Source organism: Theropithecus gelada, chromosome 17, assembly GCF_003255815.1.
Source record: "Theropithecus gelada isolate Dixy chromosome 17, Tgel_1.0, whole genome shotgun sequence".
NCBI classification, from domain to species: Eukaryota; Metazoa; Chordata; class Mammalia; order Primates; family Cercopithecidae; genus Theropithecus; species Theropithecus gelada.
In genome coordinates, this window is record NC_037685.1 from 34,210,827 (window position 1) to 34,222,391 (window position 11,565).

General features: G+C 39.8%; 1 protein-coding gene and 1 non-coding gene across 4 annotated transcripts in view; one reads left to right on the forward strand and one right to left on the reverse strand.

The window, feature by feature from the left end:
- Positions 1–5,246: 5,246 nt before the first annotated feature.
- Positions 5,247–5,351, forward strand: LOC112611243. The gene has a single exon (XR_003116609.1). It is a non-coding gene; the product is annotated as a U6 spliceosomal RNA (small nuclear RNA).
- A 492-nt stretch (positions 5,352–5,843) lies between these two features.
- ABCC4 (ATP binding cassette subfamily C member 4) overlaps positions 5,844–11,565 on the reverse strand; it is a 294,345-nt gene continuing 288,623 nt past the window's right edge. For 2 of the 3 annotated variants that reach the window (XM_025364534.1, XM_025364533.1), the window contains one exon: positions 5,844–7,687. In XM_025364534.1, the coding sequence (XP_025220319.1) occupies positions 7,580–7,687 (108 nt within the window). In that variant the 3' untranslated portion in view covers positions 5,844–7,579. The remainder of the gene's footprint in view (positions 7,688–11,565) is intronic. The other variant, XM_025364535.1, reaches the window with a different exon arrangement.

Below are 11,565 nucleotides of genomic sequence, written 5' to 3' on the forward strand. Positions count from 1 at the left end.
ACTGGAGTGTAAGTGAAGGTCGTTTAGGGCCAGGGTATGTTATTCTTTTGTTATTTTTTAGTTCTAAATTCAAACAAACATGTTTCTCTCAGCTTTCAACCTACACTGCTACTTTATTTTTGAAAAGATGAGGGTTTTTTTTAGAACATTAAGTTTAAAAAGCAAAACCTCAGTTAACCCACATTCTTTCTGTTTTTAAAGGAAAGTCGACACCCTGCATATCAACTGGTGTTTCCCCCACCGCCATTTTTTTTTTTTTTTTTTTTGAGACGGAGTTTTGCTCTTGTTGCCCAGGCTGGAGTGCAATGGCGCGATCTTGGCTCACTGCAATCTCCGCCTCCCGGATTCAAACAATTCTCCTGCCTCAGCCTCCCACGTAGCTGGGATTACAGGCTCAGGACACCATGCCTGTCTAATTTTGTATTTTTAGTAGAGACGGGGTTTCTCCATGTTGGTCAGGCTGGTCTCGAACTCCCGACCTCAGGTGATCTGCCTGCCTCGGTCTCCCAAAGTGATGGGATTACAGGCATGAGCCGCCACAGCCGGCCCCATGTTCCCCACTTTTACAAGTGGCCTGACGTGTACCCAGCTATTGCCTTCAACATCAAGATCATGCTGTTAATTCAAGAATAGACTTGGTATAAACATATGCATAGCATCATTTTGTTTTTAAAATACTTTTAGACTTTACACATCCCTAATTAACATGAGCAGGATTTAAGCTTTTAATGCTGTTTTAAAATATTGCTAATATATAGTAGAGCATTTTGAAAGTCTATGTAGCCCAATTTTAAACACATAAGTCATGGTATGATTTTTCCCTGATTAATAAAGAGGCTTGTGTTTATTGAGAGCTAATCGCACACTAGGCATTGTTCTAAAATGGTGCTTCTCAATTATCTGGGGTTAAGAATAGGTTTTACTTAATTATTTTAACTTTTCAATGCATTGCAAACTAATAAGTGGTTCTACTGTGCATGGCTAATGTGCTGCTCACACCACACATGCCTCATTATCCAAGTTCAACAAACTCTTGGCTGCTGCACAAGGAGTCCCCGAATCATGAGTTTGGATGTCATGGCAAAGTCAAAAGCCTATAAAGGTTTCTAACAGCTTTCCTGAAATTCCTGTACTTATTGTGGCCTGAGGTTATGAACAGTTCGTGGCCTGCCACTAGCCCGCAGACCATGATGCTTTGAGTGGCACTGTTGTAGAGTATGTCCTTCATATTTCATCTTCCCAACAGCCCTCTGAGAAAAGTACTACCCCAATCTCAATTTTACAGAAAACAAATGGAAGCATAGTGTGTTTCCCAACCCAAGGGCCAATAATTAATAGGTAGTAGAACTTGGATCCAAACCCAGGCCGCCACTGCACAGAGGAGCCAGCATCCGGATCCAGGACGGCAGACTCCGGAGCTTGGGCTCCTTCTTGCGTGTGCTTGTTTCATTTTAACTCTATGTAAAGTAAGAACAGTTCGGTCTAGACCATGGTGAGGATCCCCTGAAATACACCTTCTACAGTTTACAAACCTACCTTCATCCACATTTATCTTACTCTCCTCTCATGGTGGAAGAAGGGGAACTTCTTACTATCCAAACTCAATGCATTTCCCTCTGGGTCCTAACCTTTCTGTTCTGTTGGATGCTCTTGGTCCACCAATCATCCCAACCAAAGCAACTGTGCAAGTTCAAGAACTATGTCCATTTTACAGATGAAGCAGTTGAGGTTCATAGAGACAGAAACTTATCCAAGCATGTAACCAAGGCTACTGGCTATAGGGTGGCCATATCCCCATTTGTCAAGGACAGTCCCAATTTATTGCCCTGGCGGACAGCATATTCTTTGGTCACCCAACATTGCTAGGGAGTAGCTAAGACAGAATTGGCAGCCAGATATATGTGACTGACCCCCAAACTAGGGATCTTTCTACTACCCTAGGATACCCCTTTAAATCTCAGAATTATAGTTTAAAGGAAGGCTTCTTCCCAGCCATTATCCATTCACTCAACAAACATTTATGAGCACCCACGATGTGACAGACATTGTGCTAGAAGATGCAGATTTTAAAATGAACAGGGCATGGTCCAAGTCCTCAGAAGCTCATGGTTTAGAGAGGAGACAGAACCACAAATACTCAGGGCAGCGTACATAATTTATAGGCCCCAGTGCAAAATGAAAAAGCAGGGCCCTTTGTTTAAAAATTCAGAATCTCTAGATGGTGAAAACAGGGCATTAAACTTAGTGCTGGGTCCTTCTAAGCAGGAGTCCTGTACACTGCAGACCCCATCTATGATTCACTGTAATGAGGGGTACTCAGGGTATTATAGACATATATAGGAGTTAACCAATCTGAAGACTGCTCTTAAGATCACTTCCTGGAATAAATGAACACTGCTGATTTTAGAGAATAAGGACAACCAGGATATTTCCCCTACATGGACCTTCTCTTCTCTTTTTCAGGTCACAGGTTCTTGAAGACAATCACTTAATCAGCCATCTCTTGTCAACTGGCAATTCATTTTGACTTAAATGCCAATCACCAGGAGTCTTCTGCCACTGAACACTCCAATAATCTCCCTCCACAGCTGGAACATATACTGTGGTGGACATGGAGATGTGTCACCCATCACCCCCTTCAAGGACTTGTCCCAGCTGCTGGAGGTTTAGTTGTTGGGCAATCTTCTGCTGTCAGCCCTTCTGGGGACAGCCCACATGCAATGACTAATCAAGGTAGAGGGAGAAAGCCTTGGCCATTGGCACACAGATGACCCTCATTGACCATTTTAGCTCCAGGGTTCCTGGTGGGGTCAGCTGGTCTCTCTGACTAGCACTCCAGCTTGATTTCTCCCTCCACCCAATCCTGCTTCTTCCCTCTTGATTACACAAAGATTAATCCCAATCCCAAGGCTAACTCTGTAATCAACATCCGGAACACCAAACTCCATCTCAGAGTCTGCATCCCACATAATCAAACTGCAGCACAGACCAAAGAAGCTTCTAGGGCTTGGGGAGGATTTTTACTTGAAAATTAGTTATATTCGTAAGACTTACTTCTTCCTACCCCCTGTCTAGCTTCTGCAGAATCTTAACACTTATTTCTAAATCCTGAAATCAAATATAAAATAGTGGAAACAAGGACTCTGTATGTGAATAAGTTAACCTCTGGGTTGAAAACTTCCATTTGATAAGGATCAACATATCCATTAAAACACATATAACATATTTTGTGGAAATTAAACCATGAGTTTCAATTTTTGAGGAAAACTACTTGTTTTTCAATCTGTATTTGGGAAATAATGTAGTCCATAACTATATTATTTACCAAGTAAGATGGAAGTATTTTATTGACACACATTTACTCAATTTTCAAAGAATGAGGATTTGAGAATTAGACCATTTGGTGAATAAGTTGGGTTGAGCAGAGACATGGTTTTTAGGATGAGCATTACTTGTTGAACATTCTTAGTTTTCTTTATTTCAGGTGAAAGATTTCTCTCTTTGCTTTTAGTAAAATATGTCCATTAGTAATGCATATCACATTTGTGGAATTATAAAGACGTTATTTTGAGCTGTGGTGGCCAGAATGTCATACAGTTTTCTAGGTAAAGGCACAGCTTGAAAACACTCTAAAACAAAATTGGTTGTGGGAAGTGACTTACACGTTCATTCAGGTGCAAAATCTAACACACTTCAGGGCATGCGATTCTGAATATCATTAATCTTTTGAGAACAGGATTTGAAACAAATACCGAGATTTGAGAAGACGGGCTTCTAAAATCTCCACAGTAAAACCCTCTGAAAGAAGAACACGGATTTTCATTGCAGTACATAAGGACAAGTTAATCAGCTGATAAATTAACATTAACTCAACTCACTAAATTGAACAATACTAAATAATAAATCTAATTCACTGACTCATTGAATTGATTAAAGTTGTTTCTTCACAAGACATCAACCACTTAAAGTGTTATTAAAAGCATCTAGCATTATTTCTGGTATTGATACACAGTATATATTTTTAAAATTACATATTTATGGGATACATGTATTTGTTACATGCATAGAATGTGTAATGATCAAGCCAGGGTATTTGAGGGTATCTATCACCTTCAGTATTTATCATTTCTATGTGCTGGTAACATTTCAAGTCCTCTTTTCTAGTTACTTTGAAATATATAATATATTGTTGCTAACTACAGTCACCCTAGGCTGCTATTAAACATTAGAACTTCTTTCTTCTACCTGTGTTCATACCCATTAACCAGCCTCCCTCTCTCACCCACCCGCCCTTCCCAGCCTCTGGTATCTATCACTGTATTCTCTATTTCCATGAGATTAAATGTTTTAGCTCCAGTATGAGAGAACATGTGGTATTTGTCTTTCTGTTCCTGCCTTATTTCACTTAACAGAATGACCTCTAGTTCCATCCATGTTGCTGCAAATGACATGTTTCCATTCTTTTTTTTGTGGCTGAATAGTATTGCATGGTACATATATATATACCATATACAAAATTCTTTCATCCGTTGATGGACACTTAGGTTGATGCCATATTTTGCTATTGTGAATAGTGCTATGATAAACACGAGAGTGCAGGTATCCCTTTGATATACTGATGAAAGAAATATATACATTTCTTTTCCTTTGGGTAAATACACAGTTAGTGGGATTGGTGGTTTGTATGGTACATCCTTTTTTTTGGGGGTGGGGGAGACAGAGTCTTACTCTGTTACCCAGGCTGGAGTACAGTGGCGTGACCTCGGCTCACTGCAGCCTCTGTCTCTCGGGTTCAAGCAATTCTCCTGCCTCAGCCTGCCGAGTAGCTGGGATTACAGGCATGCGCCACAATGTATGGCTAATTTTTATATTTTTAGTAGGGATGGGGTTTCACCATATTGGCCAGGCTGGTCTCGAACTCTTGACCTCAGGTGATCCGCCTGCCTCAGCCTCCCAAAGAGCTCAGATTACAGGCGTGAGCCACTGTGCCCAGCCATAAGGGACATCTATTTTTAGGTTTGTTTTTTTTAGAAATCTCTATACCAGGCTGGGCATGGTGGCTCACGCTTGTAATCCCATTACTTTGGGAGGCCATTTGGATATTCTCTTTTGTGAAATACCCATTCACATCTCTTATGCATTTTTCTAATTGGGCTTTCTGTGTTTTTCTTAATGAGTTTTAAGAGTTCTTTATAGTTTGTGGTACTGGTTCTCAGACTTTAGCCTGCATCAGAATCACACTTAGGTTGCTCGCTTCAGTAGCACATATACTAAAATGGTAATGATACAGAGAAGATTAGTATGGCCCCTTAAAAAAAATCACCTTAGGGCTTGTTAAAACACGCATTCCTGGTCCCCACCACCAGAGTTTCTGATTTAGTAGATGTGGGGTGAGGCACAAAAATGTGCATTTCTAATGAGTTCCCAGGTGATGCGCTATGCTGCTGGTCCAGGGACCACACTTTGAGAATCATTATTTAATAGTGATTTCAGTGTAACAGCAATAGACGTTTCTTGTTAGTTTTGGACAAAGTCATCTTAAAAACCAAAACCAAAAGCAAAAACCTCAACCATTTAATACTGCTCAAGCCTGAGGCATAAGCTAATACTCTTTCTTCCTAGAAGGGTACAGATGGACTTGTTTAAATAGCAACTGCTTCAAACTGTCTGAAACCCACTGAAATCTACCCGTTAGAATATTTGGTACACCTAATTCGCCAAGAGAACCAGTTGATGATAGAAGGTATCCTTTGATCCCATATTTTTCGATCTCAGGAAAACTCATTGGCATTCATCAGCAAGAACATGAGTCAGGAATCCCTCGAAGCACAGAAATACAGATCTCTGAATGGAGATGAAAACTATCATTTATTTCAACTGAATTTAGTTTCATTAAAAAATTCTATGACAACATTAAAACAGAAACAGGATGTTTATATGACTGTCTTTAACCTCAAAAGTCCAAATAAACATATAGACATTTTGAATATAGCTAACATTTTAACAAACCTCATTATGATCACCGTTGTAATTTCAGTCACCTAAAATACGAGCCATGACTATTAATAAACGTTTACTGTGTGTGGTTTATTGGACTGAACATTAACCATACATTTATTTCTAAATACTAGGAGTTGAACAGCTACTACAGTCAATGTATTTTGGTTGTTAGCTGTGTGTGTGCTTTTTAAGGCTTCACTCAATAAAACATCTGTTGCTCTCTACTGATGAGTCAAAAAACTTCCTATATGAAGGACACATATGTATACAAACAAATGCACATGTGTGCATGTCTATATACATAAATGCAGTTTCAAGGAAGTGACACCTTATTCTGAGAGGTCATGAGACTCCACTTCAAAACCTTTAGTAAACTGAACTCAACATGTTACAGCCACCACCATCAAGAAAAATTAAAGACCCACAGTTCAAATAAAGTACAACAGGTCCCAGGAAGTATTGTGGTTTGTTGATTCATTCAACAGAAAGCCCAAATGACAATGCTATTAGTGGTCAGAAGTAAACTAACCTGGACAAGCTCATGAAAATGAACCCCTGGATGCATCCTGAGAACATACTCCATAATTATAGTCAATGCTTGCAACAATTTTCAGTTTGTCTCATCATGTTAGCAGAGCCTATTCATGCAGTTTAGAAAGGATTTCAATAAAGCCTAAACCAAAAGGCTTACAGTCAACAGAGGGTTAGCCTTCCATAAATGAGAAATCCAAAAAAGAATGACGCCACGTATTTCAGGAATGTCGGTTAGAGGTTTGGCCTTCTTGGGAAGTGTCACAATGCTGAGTCTAAAACTGCAACAGTTACCATGTCCAAGTCATGCAACTCTAAAGGAGGATGGATGGTCACATTTGTGTCCTTCAGTATCAAAGCACCTTTAAGGGCCTCCATTTTGAGAAAGTAATATTTTCTCTTCCTTCTCTTTTAGAACATAGGATAAAATATTGTCCTTCTATCCTTTAAACATATATCCTTTTTTTTTTTTTTTTTTGGTGGAGAGTAAGGGTTACATACTCCCTACTACTATGTCGCAAACTTTTTCTTTTTGTTGTTCCTATTGGTTTTTAACTGTACTATTTTCTAACAAGAAGCCTTCAGAGAAAATAATGGATCCTAGTTATGTCAAAGAAAACAATGAGACAAAATGGCAACTTCACAGTCTTCAAGTAAATAGAATCCCTGATATAAATGGAAATTAACATGTAATTTTGGGGGCAGTAAAAACAACAACAACAAAAACCTGTGACAACTTTGTCCTACTCCTTTAAAACTGAGCTTTGACTCTGTCATTTCTTAAGGCACAAAACCTGATAGACAGCATTTAACTGGTGGCCTGCATCTCTGATTTGGATTTTAAAAAACAACTATTGACATTTAAATAAAAATAAACCATTTTGTTAGAGCTGGAGATCACTGGATAAGTTGGGAGAAATATTCAAATGAACCAGCATCTTGTATGTATAAATATTTGTTGCCAAAGTAAAAAAATTACAATGTGGTTTACATAGTCCAAAAACTAGCAGAAAACACCTCCGGAACAGACATGACGTCTTGGTTGGATTCATAGTGCTGTCTCGAAAATAGTTAAGGTTGAGGGCTGTCCATTGGAGGTGTTTGTAACCATATGGTCAGTGTGACCGATATGTGGATAATTTCTTTTGAAGTATACCTGAAAAAAAAAGAAAGAAAGAAAAAAGGCAAGCATAAAAAGAATGTTTCAAAATTTTAAAGTCCTCCTCCCTGAAACAATGCACTTCTGTGTCCACTTCTTCATGTGAAGCAGATCATATCCCTCACTGAGGCACAATTTAAGAACAGGGATGAATGTACTGTACAGAGGAATTAGCCCCACTAGAACCCTCAGCAGGGCTGGGTTGAATACCAAACAACCTGTAGATCCATTTTAGTTTCGATCACTCTGATTCATAGATATGTTTTATCTCTGTATTAAATTGATAAGCAGAATCATTTTACTGACTCAAAACTTGGAGATAAATTAAAAACAGGGTGACAAAGAGGCTGGGAAATCTAGCGTCTGCACGAGGGTTTCTCATTTTCACACATAAAATGAGCACAATAGATTTGGATGTTAATATCAAGTTGTAATCCCTATATTTTATAAACTCTGATTGACAAGCATTGAAATGCTGGCGTATATGTATGAAACATCCCGGCGTTTAATTTGTGCGGCAAAGCAGTTATAGGGCCTATAGAAATGTGGTCTGTGGATAGTGGCCCACAATAATGAAAAGAGAAGCAAAAGCTTTAACAATGACTCCACCAAGCAACTTCTCTAAAATGTAAGATGATACCAAATAATAGGACAGTTCTTTGCCAAGCCTTTGAGTTCCTGAATTCTTGCAATTTCTAGCTGAACTAGAAGAGATACAGGTTTTCTGATAAATGTATAATCAGAACATAAAGGAAATGAAATGCTGTCAAGTTTCTCTGTTCCGTGATCATCAGTTTTTAGTAGCTGTATCGTATCTTGGTTCCTTGACAGATGCGCATAACAAAATGAAATAATGTCAAGACTTGTGAGCTCTTATCTCAAAATGTGTTTGGGTGAAAAAGGACTTCAAATGTAATTTTTTTTTCCCCAAAGAAGAATGTGAAAAGTTTTGTTTGAGTCTTTAAAACAGAAAATGTAGCAACTATCTGAGGCTGACACGTGTCAGCTGGGTCTCTTAGTCATACGATTCTGGATCTATTTTATAAAATCTTGCTCCGAGTATATTTGTGGGTGCTGTCAACAAAGTTATCACTGGAGATAATGGGCTTCACATACAAAAAAGAAAGTGCTGAGACACCTGCCTACATATTAAGTGTACTTTCTTTTTCTCTCACTTCTTGCATGCTTGTTACTCCAGAAACATTACATATAACACACTATATATTAAAATGTCACTTAAGGAGAAAATAAATCGTCCAATAATGCTGGAATGCTACCAGAGGAAACCTGAGGCTATTTCCATTATAATGCAAGTGTTCAAAAACAAGACTTTTCAGGGGATAATTTCATATCATCTCCCTCTCCCACTTTTTTAAGCTAGCCATATTTTGTGCGGTTATAGATTTATATACTCCAAAAAGACTATTCCTTAGTGAAACTAAAAACAACCAAAAGAACAAATAGACATTCACATCACTTTCTACTGCTTGATAGCCTTCCCCAAATAGGATGCTTCCTTCTGTGTAACCCTCTTGATGTATTTTTTTATATAAAGAAAGTGTTGTTATTAGCAATTTTAAACCCAAATGGTCTTAGCTTCATGGTCTGAAATACTTAGTCAGAAACAAATCCTGTGTATATAGTCTTTGATTTGACCTTTCTGTTTTCTCTTCTGCTACCAGGTTTTATAACACACTATGGGTAACAGCACAGGTGAGACAAAACATCTTTTTTACAGTGCAGGTGATGAAGGGAGTTGAGATTACTGAACCACTTTTAGCAAAGCCCTCATGTTGTAAGCTATGTGTGGGATGGACAGGTCCAGTCTCAGCTCTCTGGAGATTCATTGCTGATCCTGGAAAAATTACCTAACCACTCTCTCTACCAGCTGCCTCATCTGTAACATGAGATAACAATAGCCTACGTCACAGGAACTGATTAATGGCTACAGACAACAGATTGAAAACCTGCTGCATTAGTGTTGGGTGTCATGATGAACGCTGCGCAGAGAAGTGGCCCCTAAGTACACAGAACGTGGCAGTATCGCCTGGCTTGAAGGATGAAGACAAAGCATCTAGGAAACCCTCTGGTGCATCTTTTATCTTTACAGAATCCCAAAGCTGTGGCTGAGACGATTTCAACTGAGTGAATATGGTAACCTGGGAGGCAGAAAGGCAGAACTGAAAGATCACAGAAGTCGGAGTATGAACACCTTTGAACTGGTGGCTTTGAAAAGTTACTCAGGCCGGGCGCGGTGGCTCACGCCTGTAAGCTCAGCAGTGTGGGAGGCCGAGGCAGGCGGATCACTTGAGGTCAGGAGCTTGAGACCGGCCTAGCCAACATGGTGAAACCCCATCTCTACTAAAAATACAAAAATTAGCCAGGCATGGTGGTGCACACCTGTAGTCCCAGCTACTCAGGAGCCTGAGGCAGGAGAATCACTTGAACCCAGGAGGCAGAGATTGCAGTGAGCCAAGATTCACCACTACACTCCAGCCTGGGTGACAGAGTGAGACTCTGTCTCAAAAAAAAAATAAATAAATAAATTTTTTTTTTTTTTTTGAGATGGAGTCATGCTCTGTCGCCCGGGCTGGAGTGCTGTGGCCGGATCTCAGCTCACTGCAAGCTCCCCCTCCCAGGTTTACACCGTTCTCCTGCCTCAGCCTCCCGTGTAGCTGGGACTACAGGCGCCCGCCACCTCACCCAGCTAGTTTTTTGTATTTTTTAGTAGAGACAGGGTTTCACCGTGTTAGCCAGAATGGTCTCGATCTCCTGACCTCGTGATCCGCCCATCTCGGCCTCCCAAAGTGCTGGGATTACAGGCTTGAGCCACCGCACCCGGCCAATAAAATTTTTTTTAAAAAGTTACTCAGCTTCTTTTATTTTAGCATTTTCATGTGTCAAAAGGGGATAATAACAGCAGGTTAGAAGGACTGTGAAGCTTAAGGGAGACAATGCCATAAGCATTCATGTTTGTGGCAAGAAGAGTATCGGTGAGTATGGGAAACCTTGTCCCTCTTTTCCTTCTTTTCTTGAGTTTGCTCCATTATAGTTCCTCTAATGTAGGTTGAAACTAAGTTCAGTATTTAAACTCTAGCTCATCAGTGAAGCCACCATAACAGAGCTAGATTTTACTAAAATCAACAGAGCAATACAAGCTCCCCCATGTGGACAAAGGAGAGCGACTGGGCTTTGATTGACACTGCATTCCTAAGATACCATCTGATGTGTTGAATTCAGGCTCAAGACCCTGTCAGTTCATTTTTACTGATATGTATGGCCCTAATTCAATCACAGTAACTCTCATGGCCTCAAGTTCATCATTTTTCAAGCCAGTCTAATTTTGGTGTACATCATTGGCTTGAATATTGTCAAAGTCAAAGAGTAATGGAGACTTAGAAAGGACTTCTGCTTTTAAGATAATGGAGTAATGAATTTTCTCTCTTTTCCCTTTCAGAAACCACTCTAAGCATCAAAGATATTCATTAATAAAAAATAAGCTAAATCTTTGTGAAATCAGGAGAGCCTGAATGGTAAAGTATCATGAAGGGCTGCCATATGCAGCTGGAACCAGTGGAGCTGTGGCAAGGCTGAGAAGATGTCTATGAAGAGCCGGCCTCAACAATCATAGGAAAGTAAAGTTCTCCAATTAACTGGAGGAACACTAAGGTATGTCAATAAACAATCAAAAAGAAACATCTTTGACCTATGTACATTGGTGAAGTCCTGACAAAAGAGAGATTGCAATTGCCCAATTCTGTAAGCTAAGGAGGAAGAAAGCCAAAACATGCATTCTCAATTTCACATACACACCCCCACCCACCCACCCACACCCCCACCCAGCCCCCCCACCCCCCACACACACCCATACACAC